This window comes from Calidris pugnax, unplaced genomic scaffold, assembly GCF_001431845.1.
Source record: "Calidris pugnax isolate Ruff unplaced genomic scaffold, ASM143184v1 scaffold56, whole genome shotgun sequence".
NCBI lineage: Eukaryota > Metazoa > Chordata > Aves > Charadriiformes > Scolopacidae > Calidris > Calidris pugnax.
Window position 1 is genome coordinate 18736185 of NW_015090839.1, and position 12939 is coordinate 18749123.

General features: G+C 42.3%; 1 protein-coding gene across 2 annotated transcripts in view; it reads left to right on the plus strand.

Moving 5' to 3' along the window:
* Window positions 1–1101: 1101 nt before the first annotated feature.
* PAPLN (papilin, proteoglycan-like sulfated glycoprotein) overlaps window positions 1102–12939 on the plus strand; it is a 49274-nt gene continuing 37436 nt past the window's right edge. For both annotated transcript variants that reach the window (XM_014942053.1, XM_014942054.1), the window contains exons 1-2: window positions 1102–1117; window positions 9844–9906. In XM_014942053.1, the coding sequence (XP_014797539.1) occupies window positions 1109–1117; window positions 9844–9906 (72 nt within the window). In that variant the 5' untranslated portion in view covers window positions 1102–1108. The remainder of the gene's footprint in view (window positions 1118–9843; window positions 9907–12939) is intronic.

The window sequence follows — 12939 nt, forward strand, 5'->3', positions numbered from 1 at the left end:
AACTGTCTCTCTTTTGATATGCTGCCTACAGCTAAAATAAAACTAGTTACAAAGGGCCCCACCCCTGCAATTAACTTAAGGCACAGTTTAGAGCTAATGTGTGTGCTCACACTCAGGCTACAGGAGCTGGAAACAATTCCAGAGCCTGTGTGCGTGCTTACGGCTCTGGCTTTCCCAAGCAAAAGTGAAACCTCCTGTGAAGAAACCCAGAGGCTGAAGGGGTTAAATGAAATACAACTCTCCTTTTCCTGTGCAGTAAGGATTAGTAACCAAACAGAAGCTGGAGAGAAGAGCGCTTAAGAGCCACTGTTTGAACCAGAAGGATAGGAAAGTGGTTTTTGGAGCTTGGCTGCAGAGTGGTGTTAAGTGTCTCAAACTTTTGCACTCACCTTTCACAGGAATACAGAGAAGGTAAGAATTCACTTTGTGTTCTGGGCTGTCTCCTGATCTCTCTACCTGGACACCTATTTTCTATCAGTCTTTTTTTTCAGTGCTGTTTGTGCTTTTTAAAATGTTTTGTATTTCCCACCATTTTTTATCCTTCAGTTAAAAGGGTACAGGGGAGAAGAGAGACCAGAGGCCTGATGAGTGCAGAATTTTATTTCCTAGAAGGGAGGGAAGACGACACTCTGTGTATTTGGTGAATGTGATGTCCTTTTACTCACAGTTAATTATACTGAGACTTAATGTCATCACCACTGCTGTTCCTGATATTGTGGGTGGGAGGTGCAGTGGGGTGGAAGGGAAAGGTATACTTTTGATAGGATGCTGGACAAACGTAGCAGGGATGTTGGCTGGAAAAACATAATTTTTGCTGGTAGGAATGAAAGCCTGCCCAGGTGCAAAGACTCTTGTGTCCCCTCCCTATCACCCCTGGCATGCTCAGCTGCTTCTGTTGGTGTGCAAGCAGGTGCTCCTCATCAGTCCTGGATTGCTTTCAGCTGTGTGACAAACGATCTGTCTTGCCGGCTCTCCCCAGCCAAGTGATGCTGTCAGAGCCACAGATCTGTTTGTGAACTGGGAGGTTTGCACAATGGGATCTCTCATCCCTGAGGAAGCCTGATGCGTGGGACAGGCCAAGGTGGCAGCTTCAGGGACCTGTCCTGGCATGGAGATGGTAATGGGCTGGTGGGAATGTGGCAGGGGAGTGGATTTGCCTGATGCTCTGGTGTTCCTTGTGGGTGGTCAGGTAGAGGAGATTTAAAAACTTGAGTTTCAAAGCTCTGATGAAGGTGATGTCAGTCTTGAATAGGACTAGGAATAGGTGGTGTTAGCACAGGAGCATAGGGAGATGGAATGTTTCTTTAGGTCTGTCATTAGAGACCTTAAAGAGGGTTGTAAACACTTCTGCTTATTACTTTTGGAAGTGTCTTCACAACACTTGGAGTTTATAGATTCTGCATTGCATTTATGAGGGCCTTTCAACAGCTTCTCTCTAAGCTGGTTTGCCACTTATGTGTTTCTCTCCTACCTTCTTTGAGCTGTACCACTCTCTGTAATGCCAGAGCATTTCGCAGTCTCTGTAGATCGAGCGGCCATGAAAACACCTTCTTTCTGAGATGCAGTGTGTTGGTGTGCTACACAGTCATGTGTGTGTTGGACAACTTCATTGTGGACTTTCAGGATGAATGCTTTGCTGTTACAGGGAGCAAAGGGAGGTGTTTGAGATGTGCAGCAAAGGTTAGGTAGGACCATGTGTCTTTGGCAGGGTGCTAACTTAAACTACTGCTTGTTCATGTCAGTAAATGGCAAGATTAATAAAATGCAACCAAATAAAACACAGAGCAAATTTGCTGCCTCTGGGAGTTTTGCTTTTAGCATGTTTTCCGGTCCAGTGTGAGATAATTGAGACTTCTTTTTCAAGCACATTTTCAGGTTCTCACACACTGTGGAGCATTCTGACACCTCAGAGGTGTTTGTTTGTAAAATATTTTGTTTCATGAGTGTAAATGCTTGATGGCTTCACAGAATTGCTGGGGTTGGGGTAGTTACTCAGTAGCATTTGCATATTCCAAATCTGTATACTAGTAAACAGTCTACTCTGTAGCATTTGAGAAAAGGTCTGCGACAAATGAGGTGCTTTTCAAGCAACTGTGTAGGTTTTTGTTTGCTGTTGTCTCTCTGTATATATATATAAAATAGCATTAAGTATAAAACAAACTAAGTTATCTTAATTTTAAGGGGAAAGTAGAATTATTATGGTACTATAATGCTGTGGAGAAGTTAGAGAATGGATGATTCTCAAATGCCTGTAATGCTTTTTGGTGAAGATCCTGTAACTCAGTTTTTGGGTTTGGCTCTCTCTCAGATGCAGCCACTTACCAGATTGGTAAAAGAGACTGCTGGTAGAGCTCATTTAATCTAATTGCTTCAGGGATTGCTTGCCTCACAAATTAGGCACCAAGATTCAGGTGGAATCTGTACGAGTGGCTGTGCCCTGACTTGCTGAAAGGGTTTAGGAAATGGGAAGGGATTTTAGTTGGTGTAACTGGTTTTCCTGGTGGTACTTAGGTTTGAGTTAGATCAAGTTTTATTCTAAAGAAACACAGATGTTCTGCTAAAATGGGGAACCTGGGGAAAAAAACTCCTCTGATCTTGATTGAGGGTCCCTTCTTCTGGATGCAGTGTTAATAGAACAAAATACCATTCTTTGCCTCAGAACAGGTAGGGCTTAGGCTGCCAGAAGTCTTTCTCTTTGTTCCGAGCAGAGCTTTAAATGTTAATAAGATGTTAACCATTTTATTAGATCATGTATGTACCTTGCGACTCATCAATACACAGCAAACAAATAGCTTGCTTATAAGAGGATAGGAGCTGCTGTTGTGTATGAGAGCAGCACCTAGAATATGCAATTATGATCATCCTCACGATAGGTGCTATAGGCTCATCGTTAGCTGAGTGAAGGGGGAAATGTTCTCCTTGTGGCATATCGACATTTGGTGAACTACAGAGGAAATAAGTTGCTTTGCTCTTAGGTCTGTGGGAAGGATTATACAAAACTGATGATGAGCCCCTCAGTGTACCTAGCACAGCTGCTGAGCCTAGACAGTGATGGATGAATGCTCTGCTCCAGGAACAGTCATTTGCAGTTATGCCCATGGTATGATGGACTTGTCAAAAGAATTTCTTTCACTGGAAATAATAGTCTGCCGGATAAAGTTTCACTGTCTCATTTTTTAACACTCTTGGACCTGAAATGTGATTTGTTGTGGTCCAGTCTTGTCTTGGATGATTAATAATAATGGTTACTAGATGTCTGAGAATGGACTTTAATATAACAGGATTTGAGTGGGTACCTACTCAAATGTATAGTCTATGTACAAACCGCTTGTTTATGCTTTCTCACACAGTAACAAGCTCGCCTTCTTGACATGCAGGCATGATGTATAGAAAACAAGTACCATCCACGGAATGTTTATTTCTCTGCCTAACCCTTAAAGCAGTAATTGGAGGCTCTGGTTTGGGCATCTGTGGGAGAAACCAGCTTGAGAGCAAAAAAACCAATTTATTTTTAGATCACACTGTTGTCATTTTGCTGTGATCACACAGTCGAGCATGTGCTTCCTTTGAGATCTCTCCAGGCGCTGCAGTGTGATCACACCCTCCTAAGATCATTTTTTATGAAGTTAATTTTTAGTGACAGATGAAAGATGCTAGGGCCGGTATCCTTAGAGACTGTAGCCCTAATTCCACTAGCGCGTGTTCTGCCTCCTAAGTTTGTTAGGCAAAAGTTCGAGGTTTGGTTGGTGGGTTTTTTTTCCCCTTTTGATTTCTTTTAGTTTTCCTCATGTTAGTCATCTTTCCCTTGCAAAGCAGCGTCAGTAAGCCCACTGACTTCTCTGGGGGAACTCCTGCTTCATATCACTGCAGGTATGTCTGCTTCACAGTCAGTAAGGGTGATTCCTTAGGGAACAGATATACCCACACAAGTGTGGCGTGCTCGACATGTTTATAGATATATATAGTTAAAACTGAGTTAGCTTTAAAAAAAAAAAAAGTATCTTAGGTTCCAGAAACAATGTAGAGGCAGCAGCAATCAAAACCCTCATGAGGTTCAGGATAAACACTCTCATGTTTTCCTGTCTACGTTATTAGTCCCCAAGCAAATTTATTTAAAGGTAACACAGGTGTTCCCTATGTGTACTACAAGCATAATGTTGGATGTAGTGCTAACATCCCGTCAGTGAACAGATGTAGGTCTTGCAAACAGGCAGAAAACAATTTACATTGTTTTAAAATTTCCTTTTGAGATAACGCTCATTTTTTATTTTTATTTTTTAACCCTTTGCACAGCGCAGAAGATTGTCATCTTCATATTTAGGATGGAACGAAGTTAAATAAAATAGAAAGTAATTTTCCAAAATTGAAATCCTTTACTTTCCTAAAGAAGTCTCCAAAATTTGAATTGGAAGGCATTAGTCTCAGCAGGCTAACATGTTTGTAAACAGCAGCAGTGTTCAGTGTTGGGTAATGTTTCCTATCAGTCTAAATAACTCATAAATGAAGCTTGAGCTGTGACAGGAGAGTAGTAAAAGTAAAAGGTTGTTAGCCATCCCTCTTCAATAATGTTAGTGTTTGGGATATTATATCCTTGTTGTGTATTTTCCATAGGCAGTGTGTGGCTTCTTGTTGCAATGTTAACTGTCTAAATTAGTCTGTGTGCACTTGTCGTTATCCCTATGTGCTCCCAGATTTAATTAACAGCTAGCACAGTGAGACTACCAAAATAGATGGCAGAATCCTATCTTTACTCCTTATAATAAATCTCTGGTTGCAAACCTAATAGTGGAAGGCTGGTTGCAGAAAATTGGATCTCAGCTGATCTTAATAGGTAGACAGAAAGTTGTCCTCGTGAAATATTGTATTAGCTGCTGAAAAAGGGCTGACATAGCGACCACATTTACTTGAAAGATGCTGCTTCACTGACCTAAATCTTAGATACTTCATTGTGGATTTTGGGAAAGAAGCAGATCTGCCTCTTTGCCTGCCCACTGTTAGGGTATGGTGTGAGGCTTGACTAGGGCTTCTGTGTGCTTCACAGTCTGATCACACTCTTGCACCTGATGATTTTTCAGCTACAGTTTTGTGTGATTTTGGTATTTGAATTAGAATTGTAGGACAGAGGCAGGTACCGCTTTCCCAGGTGTTGCTGCACTTGGCATTGCTGTAGAAGTCCTCTGTAAAAGCATTATCAGTCTGAGTCAGCCACAGTAAGCGATGGCCCGGTGCAGATTTATGTGCCTGTTATGAATCACCTGAAGGCTGAGATGAAAGCCTATTGACAGAGCAGTCTGGAAGATGCTTATATGTTACCACTACTCAGTTCTGCAGCCAGCTGGTGCTCTGCTGCTCTGCTCATTAGTAAGTTTTTGTAACTATTTTTTCATCTAACAAGGTGAATTTTAAAGTTATTCTAACTAAAATTTTATCTTTCATAATATGGCTGAAAGTATATCGCAGCAGGATTACTTTCTTGCTGAAGGTATTTCAACTCCTGTCATGTATTTAGAGTGAATTAATAAATCTGGATACCAATGGTAAAGATACCTCCGTAAAACTGTTACTCAGAAAATTTGTGTCTTGTTCTCCTTTATTCTTTCTCCTTCCCCATTAAGCCCTTTCAGCCAGACTTGTATTTAAACACATGTTTATAAACATTTATCCCTTGCTTTGTATATAAACAGCTCTTTATGAATGTGGCTCACCGTGTGGTCAAGGCGAAGGAAATTCAGCATCCTCCCGCTTCAACAGGCACATGCACATTAATTGGCTTATCTGCCCTAGCCCAAAGGACAACAGACCCAGGATTTTCTTTGGAAAAATGTCAAACAAAAGATGCTTTACTATATTCAGGGAAGAAAACAAGCCTGTTTAGAAGTATCTTGAATGTGGTATCTTCTGCCTAAAAGGGTGATTGGTTTCTTGTTCCTCTGGGCTGTGTGATGCGTTGTGATTCTCACGCTTTCCCAACTTGGCTCCCAGCCCAAGTAAAAGGAGGTTTTTCCCTACCCTCGATCTCTGCTCCACAGAGCCCCTTTCTCTCCCCGACTTCATCTCATCTTTTTGCTGTTTGTATATATTTTCCCTTTTTAACTCTTCCACCCAAAACTTAAAAGGTGCTACTGAGCAGACAAGGCAAACAAAAGCAAGCTGGAACCAAGATAGGCTGGATGTTTTGAGAGCAAAGCAAAAATCATGATGACTTTAGAAAATGTAATGAGTCTGAAAGCGAAAAGACTTTGCTCTGAGTCAATGACTAACAAAATTTATGCCAGTGGATAATTGGGGAACATACCATCCTTTGTGACTTCCCACCTCCTTCAACCAAACTTCTAAAAATATAACAACTGAGTGAGATATGATATGTTAAGGGTGGGTGTTAAAGGGGTGGAGTTGGGACTGGAGGAAAGGGAAGGAAATTCTGAAAAGGTGTGAGTAGCGGGATCACAGTGACAGCTTTTGATTTAGTGCTAGATGTGCTAAACTTTACAATAAGCAATTTCTATCTATATTGCAACAGGCAAATATTTATTGCTGAGGTGGCCCATCTGTGGCTCACATGCAAAGGCATCTTCTGTGTCGGGGCTACCTCAGATGGGAATAATAGATCCAATTTGGGTCATTCAGATCCCCAGCTGGGAGATGAAATGAGCTGTAAGGACCTGCTGAAGCTACTGTTTCTGGGTGGCTTTGCCACTAACCTGCATGCCCAGCTAAGTCTTGTCTGGCAATAGAAAGGTGGGAACCCTGACAGGGTCTTTTTGTCTTCTGCCTATGAACCACTCCCAAAACAGTCCCTGACCCACGTATGTGGTATGTGTCTTTGTCCAAAGGATGATTTAGAAACATGGTTCACAGGCAAAAGACTTGTCTGTCTTATGTGCTAAGCCAGAACAAACATGTAGCACTGGCTGGCTGATTATTTTCAAAAAGAACAGAGAAAAACTCCAACCAATAAATCTGTGAGCAATAGAACTCATGAAGCCTGTTTTATTTTGACTTTGTGATCTGATTCTGTAGTGTCTAAACAGCTTAAGTTCTTGTTTAAGCAAGGCTGACTTATTTGTAACCTCTTTCAAGCTTGGATTCCCGCCTATTGAAAAAAAGGCATCATCTAAATAGGTTAGAAGTCCAGTATGTTTCTCCATCCTGGCCCAATGTCTTGTCCCTCAAACAAAAGTTAAGTTTATGCTGTTGAAACCCTGAAATTAGGCAGCTGATTCAAAGTTATTTTTACATATATATGCAGGCAATGTAGGTCTTGTTTTCCTAGGAACACAGATTTTGAGAGGTTATTTGGAAAAGAGGCCAAGTTTAAGTAAACAATCTTGTATCTTGTTTATGCATTGGAAGGCAGGATTTGCACGCATAAAATAAATATAGGAGTCATTAAAATTATCCATGATTCTGAAACATACTCATGGTTTTAATGAAGATTTGACTCATCTTGCTAAGCCTGCCTGGCCTTGGATAAGAGTTTGTAACTAAATAAAATATTTTTACAGCAGTTCACTGCTGGCTCCACTATAGAGAAATCTCCAAGATTTCTGGCCATCTGTCTTTTCTAGACCTTCTTTTTGTTAAGGCAAAAACTTCTTTCCTGAGTTGGTTCAGTGTTAAGCCCTTAAATAAGGGCACTTATCACAGTTTCCAGTTGTACTGCAGTTCTTGTGTTCTGTCTAGAGTTATGAAATTCCAGCCTTCTCCTTTATGGCCCTCTAGCCCTCTTGTCCACAGTGCCAGGGAGAAGCAGGTGCTGTGGAGGCAGATCAGAAAGGGCACCAGTACATCCTTTCAGAAGTTTCTGCAATTTCCTCAAAATACGATTGGATCCATACTGTTTTGGAATAGATGTAAAGGTCCTGAGCTGCTACGTCAGACTCAAATTTGGACTTCTCCAGTGTTCAGAGAAGCTTGGGTCAGTATCTCTTAGAGAAAACAGCTCCATAGTTCATGTGCGGACTGACTCTTTTTGACCAAGCTTCAAGAAGGCTAGAACCAGCCATCACCACTTCAACCCATTACATGCACCTAACATGAGCAGTTAATGCCAGATGTGGTTGTCTAGGCAATTTGAATCTCTTCCTGTGTATGGAACAGAGATTTCAGCTGAGCATACCTCTGGTTCTGGTTGAAGATTCTGGTTGTTCCTTACTTACTGTGAACTGATTCTCATAATCTCTCTCGATGAGATGACTTCATATTTTAACACCATGGCACGAATTCCTCCAATGTGAGCTTTCCAGCAGCTGTTCCATATCTTGAGCATAAAGTCACCGTTTCCCCTCAGGCCCTGCTGCTGTTTCTGGGTGGAGGGGGGTGGAGATGCTGTTCTAGCTCACAGTGGGAAAAGGGAGCTGGGAGGGCTGAAGAGCATTGAAGAAAGGCAGGAGGCACAGGGAGCAGCAGCTGCTGTTGTTACAAGTGAAAGCTCTGCAAAACACTGTCCTTTTCATTCCTTCCCCCGCACACCCAGCCTTCAGTGAGAAGAATGGTAAACAAGCAGAATAAACATATGCTACTCTATCCCAGGTCCTACAAGAAGTGAAAAAGCTGTTAAAGCCAGAAACAGAACTTAAACCTTTTTTGGGGGTTTCAGACAGATTCCTCAGTCCCATCTGTGTTGTTTGTGGTTGAAAGTAAGGCAAAAGGGATCCATGCTGAATACTACATCTGAGGAAGCTTTTAAAAGAGCAAGTTTGTCGAAGCTCTAAGAATCAGACACAAGATTTGTTTTGCAGTGCAGGATTTAATAGGATACACATGGCCCTGTTGTTCCTTCTGACCATCCTTCCTGGAATCTGTTGACGAAATGTAATAGAACTGGATGGTCTAAACTTTTTAACGCTAAATTTGGGACCTAGGACAGCAATTCCCATGCAAGTGCAATGGCACAAAAATACAAGCAAGGACCAGACTTGTAACCTTTTGCTGCTTTATAGAATCATGGGTTGGAAGGGACCTTAAAGATCATCTAGTTCCAGCTCCCCTGCCATGGGCAGGGACACCTCCCACTAGACCAGGACCAGGTTTCTTAAAGCCGCGTCCAACCTGGGCTTGAACACCTCCATGGATGGGCCATCCACGGCTTCTCTGGGCAACCTCTTCCAGTGTCTCACCACCCTCACAGTAAAGAATTTCTTCCTGATACTTAATCTAAATCTCCCCTCTTGGGCCTTGGTTTGCTGCAACTCAAAAGAAGAATAATAAAGCGGCAACAGGCAATGCACCAATGAAGTACTGTGGTCCCAAATATGTATAATGCCCTGATTTTTAGGAACTTTTGTGTCCTGTATGTGTAGCCTGATCTCTGTTCTAGCTCTACGGAAGGGATATAACTACTGATGGTTGAATCTAGCTATAGCTGTCCTTGATGAACTGTAGGATTTTAAACAAGCAAGATAACACAAAGACAGACATGAAGCTTCCCCAAGATGAATACAGGGCACAAAAATGTTAACTGTGGAATTTCTTACCTTGGGTTGGTTGAAGTCATTGCAATCTTCAAGTATTTTATCATGTGTATATGTAAAGGGGTGGGAGGGCAGACATGCAACAGCATGCATCGTACCCTGTGCCCGGGGATGGTGTGCTCGTAATACCAGAGGAAAGTTCAGGGAGATGTTTGCACTCAGTAATTACATTCTGGCTTTCTGTGCAGGCTAATTTCAGTCTTGGCAGTTGCCTTCATTTATCCAGGGAGTGTAGTGATAAAACTGATTTTCTTCTCTCACCTTGATTTTATTTCCCCCTCCATTTTTATTATATGGTGTCTTAGATTTTCTGCCATACAAGCAGCAAAGAAGCAAGCAACTCTGATCAATAACCTTTCTGTTCCCACAGGCAGAGATGAAGAACTTGTTCCTTCTGCTCCTGCTGGTAATGATACCATCTTCTGCATTTTCAGTAAGTAAAAGCTCTTCTGAACACTATTACGAGAAATAAAAGATACTTCTGTTAAGGACTGTCAACATCTGTAACTCAAGTATTTTGTAGGAAGTATTCCTGAAAGAGGTAATGGGTTCAAGTCATCAGGCCTACTGTGGTACATTATGAAAAGTTTAACGTGGCAATTAAATAACAAAATTCTGGTAGTGCCTTTGGCTCTAGGGGTTATTTGCAAAGCAGTAATTGCTGTCTCCTGCTTCAAAGCTGCAGAGAGTTCTCACTTGAAGTAAAAAGAATGAATCTTTGGTTAGCTGTTTTTTCTCTTTTCTTTGGTCTTAGTGGTCTAAGCCCTGTGGTTTAGCTTTACTGGGGGATGTAATCTTTCTGTTAAACCAATTTGATATTGTCAGAAAAAGAGCACAGCTATTAGGAACTGGGACTCCTCTTCCTTTCTGAGAGAGAAGTAGGATCTTTCTGAAGTAAGTGCAGCTTGAGAACAGTTTCTCTGAGTTTAACTTCAATTATATTAATAAGTTGGACATCTGAGGTAAAAGGTGACCTGCTGAGTAGAGTGGAAGTGTTAGTGAAGGAAGATGTGATATGTTTGTTAGGTGTAAGGAACAGAGAGGGGGGGAAAAAAAGAAGTAATTATCACCTGGAGTAAGTGTTTTGTGGAAGTAGTGAGGAATTATAAATATGCTATTAAAATTAATGAGTCCATAACTTTTAATCTCCAGTAGGATTATGAATTTCTGTTCCTGGATTCAGCATTTGCAAGTCCTTTCTAGGACTTCTTTGAAGATCAGGGTTGAGAGGCCAGAAATCAAGCAGAGTTTGCTAGTCTTCATAGATTTCCCATCTTACGATGGAAATATGCTTAAATGAGATCTTGCTGTCTCACATCTAATAGAAGATGGTGCTGTATGTTAAAAGAACCAGAAACAGAATATACTATATTCAGTTCATCTGTTCACCTGCCTGTCTCCAACCTGGTGATCTTTTGGAAGGGAAATGACTGAAACACCCTGCAACTGTGAAGGCTGACATTTCTCTGTAGTGTTAGACTCTGTCCCCTGCATGTGATCAGTACCTCCTCTTGAAGCTATGCTGAATGAAGGGAGAAGGTTTTGCTTGGCTGCCACTTAATTTTAGTTTCCCTGACATGCTGGATCTGTCCGAGCCGTGAGGCAGCAGGAAGATCCAGGAACACTGAGGCACTCTGCTGCAGTAATTCCCCATTATTTTTTTTCTGGGAGGGAAGAGAGAAATGGTGTTGGTTTCATATGGGCTGTTCCTTACCAGATGCTAATGCAAGTAGGCTGAAGCATAGCAAGAGACAGTCAGCTTGTAAGAGCTGGAAGGACTGACTGTGGCGATGGCAACTCAAGTCTGTGCTAGATCAGGCGATGCACCAGAAGAGTAGTGGAGCTGCCTGAACTCTCACAGGTGGGGCAGCTCTGGAGAAGCAGTGTCTGCGTGCCTCCGTGTCACTGCTGCAGAAGAGCAGCAGGGCTACCCTGCTGCTATAAATGCCCTTTTTGTACTTACGTGGTGGGAGAAAGGAAGGGAAGGAGAGGGTGAGACTGAAATCTGAGGCAGGGAATACTGCACGGTGGGAAAATTAGTTGGAGAATTGCTTGCTGTTCTACACCATTCTCCAGTCCTTTAGGGCTTCATCTGAGATGGCAGGCTTATTGAAAAGTAACTTTAATCCATGTCATATAGCATTGAAAAGATCCCTTCCCTGTGCTGTTCTTTTCTAATTCTCAGTGGCAGAGGTATGAGATTGTCAGGTGGCATGGTGCATTTCCCCACACTGAAGGAGAAACAATTCCTTGAATGTATAGTTGCATATCTCTGAGAAATTAAGGCTAAATATTAGATCCAGGGCAGCCTTGCAGCAGAGACAGCAGCAATTGTTTTGATTTTCATACCAATGAGCTGCCAGTATAGCAGCAACAGGTAGAAAGGGGGGTCACCTCCAGCTATACAGTGAATAATGTACACCTCAGGGAGAAGGTGGGAGAACTAAAGCAGCAGAAAAGGCACAGATTAGCATGTGTAGATTTTATTCCAGAATGACCCACTTACCTCTGAGATCCATCCTGTCTACCAATGCAAACAACAATTGTTTCTCGGGCACCTTTTGTCCCAGAAGCAGGAACACATGAACTTGCAAACACTCAGACTAATAGTGCTAATGGGAGTACAGCTATAACTGTGTGAACTGCAGACTTACACAAGGATGGACAAGATGGATCTACAGGGATTCATGTCTGCTTGTGATTAAAGGGTGTAGATTGATGCCTGCTGGTTTTCATCTTTTCCACTTTTGGAGTGGAGTAGCTGAACTTCAGGTTATTGATTGTTAGGCTAGGGAAAGCAGTGAGCAGAATAAGGGCAGAAATGTTGACAGGGCTAAGTACCTGAAGAGCAGCTGAGGCTATTGCCTACATCTTCTCTCTGCTTGCAGTCTCAGAGTGGCTGGTTTACCTGCCAGACATGGCAGACAGCATTAAGCAGGAAGAGAGAAACTCCTGCTTGTCAAAGCCACTGGCTGCTGAGAGTTTCCTGCCCAGTGCTTCATCCTCAGCAGGACCCACTAGACTCTTCTTCCCTTCTTCCCTGCTAGAATATGGAGAGGGTCTTGCCATACCATACCTGTGGTGTCTCTCTCTTTTCACCAGGCTTTGAAGGATCTGGTAAAGGAGGTCACCCTTTACTTGCAGGTTTTTTATTGTTTGCACTGTGATGATAGAATCATAGAATGGTTAGGGTTGGAAAGGATCTTAAAGATCATCTAGTTCCACTCCCACTGCCACGGGCAGGGACACCTCCCACTACACCAGGTTACTCAAAATCCCATCCCTTGAAGAATTCCAGAGGAGGGCCATCCACATCTTCTCTGGGCATCCTGTTCCAATGTCTCACCACCCTCACAGTAAAGAATATCTCCCTCATTTCTAATCTAAATCTCCCTCTTTCGGTTTAAAACTGTTAGCCCTCATCCTATTGCTACACTCCCTGATAAAGAGTCCCTCCCCATCTCTC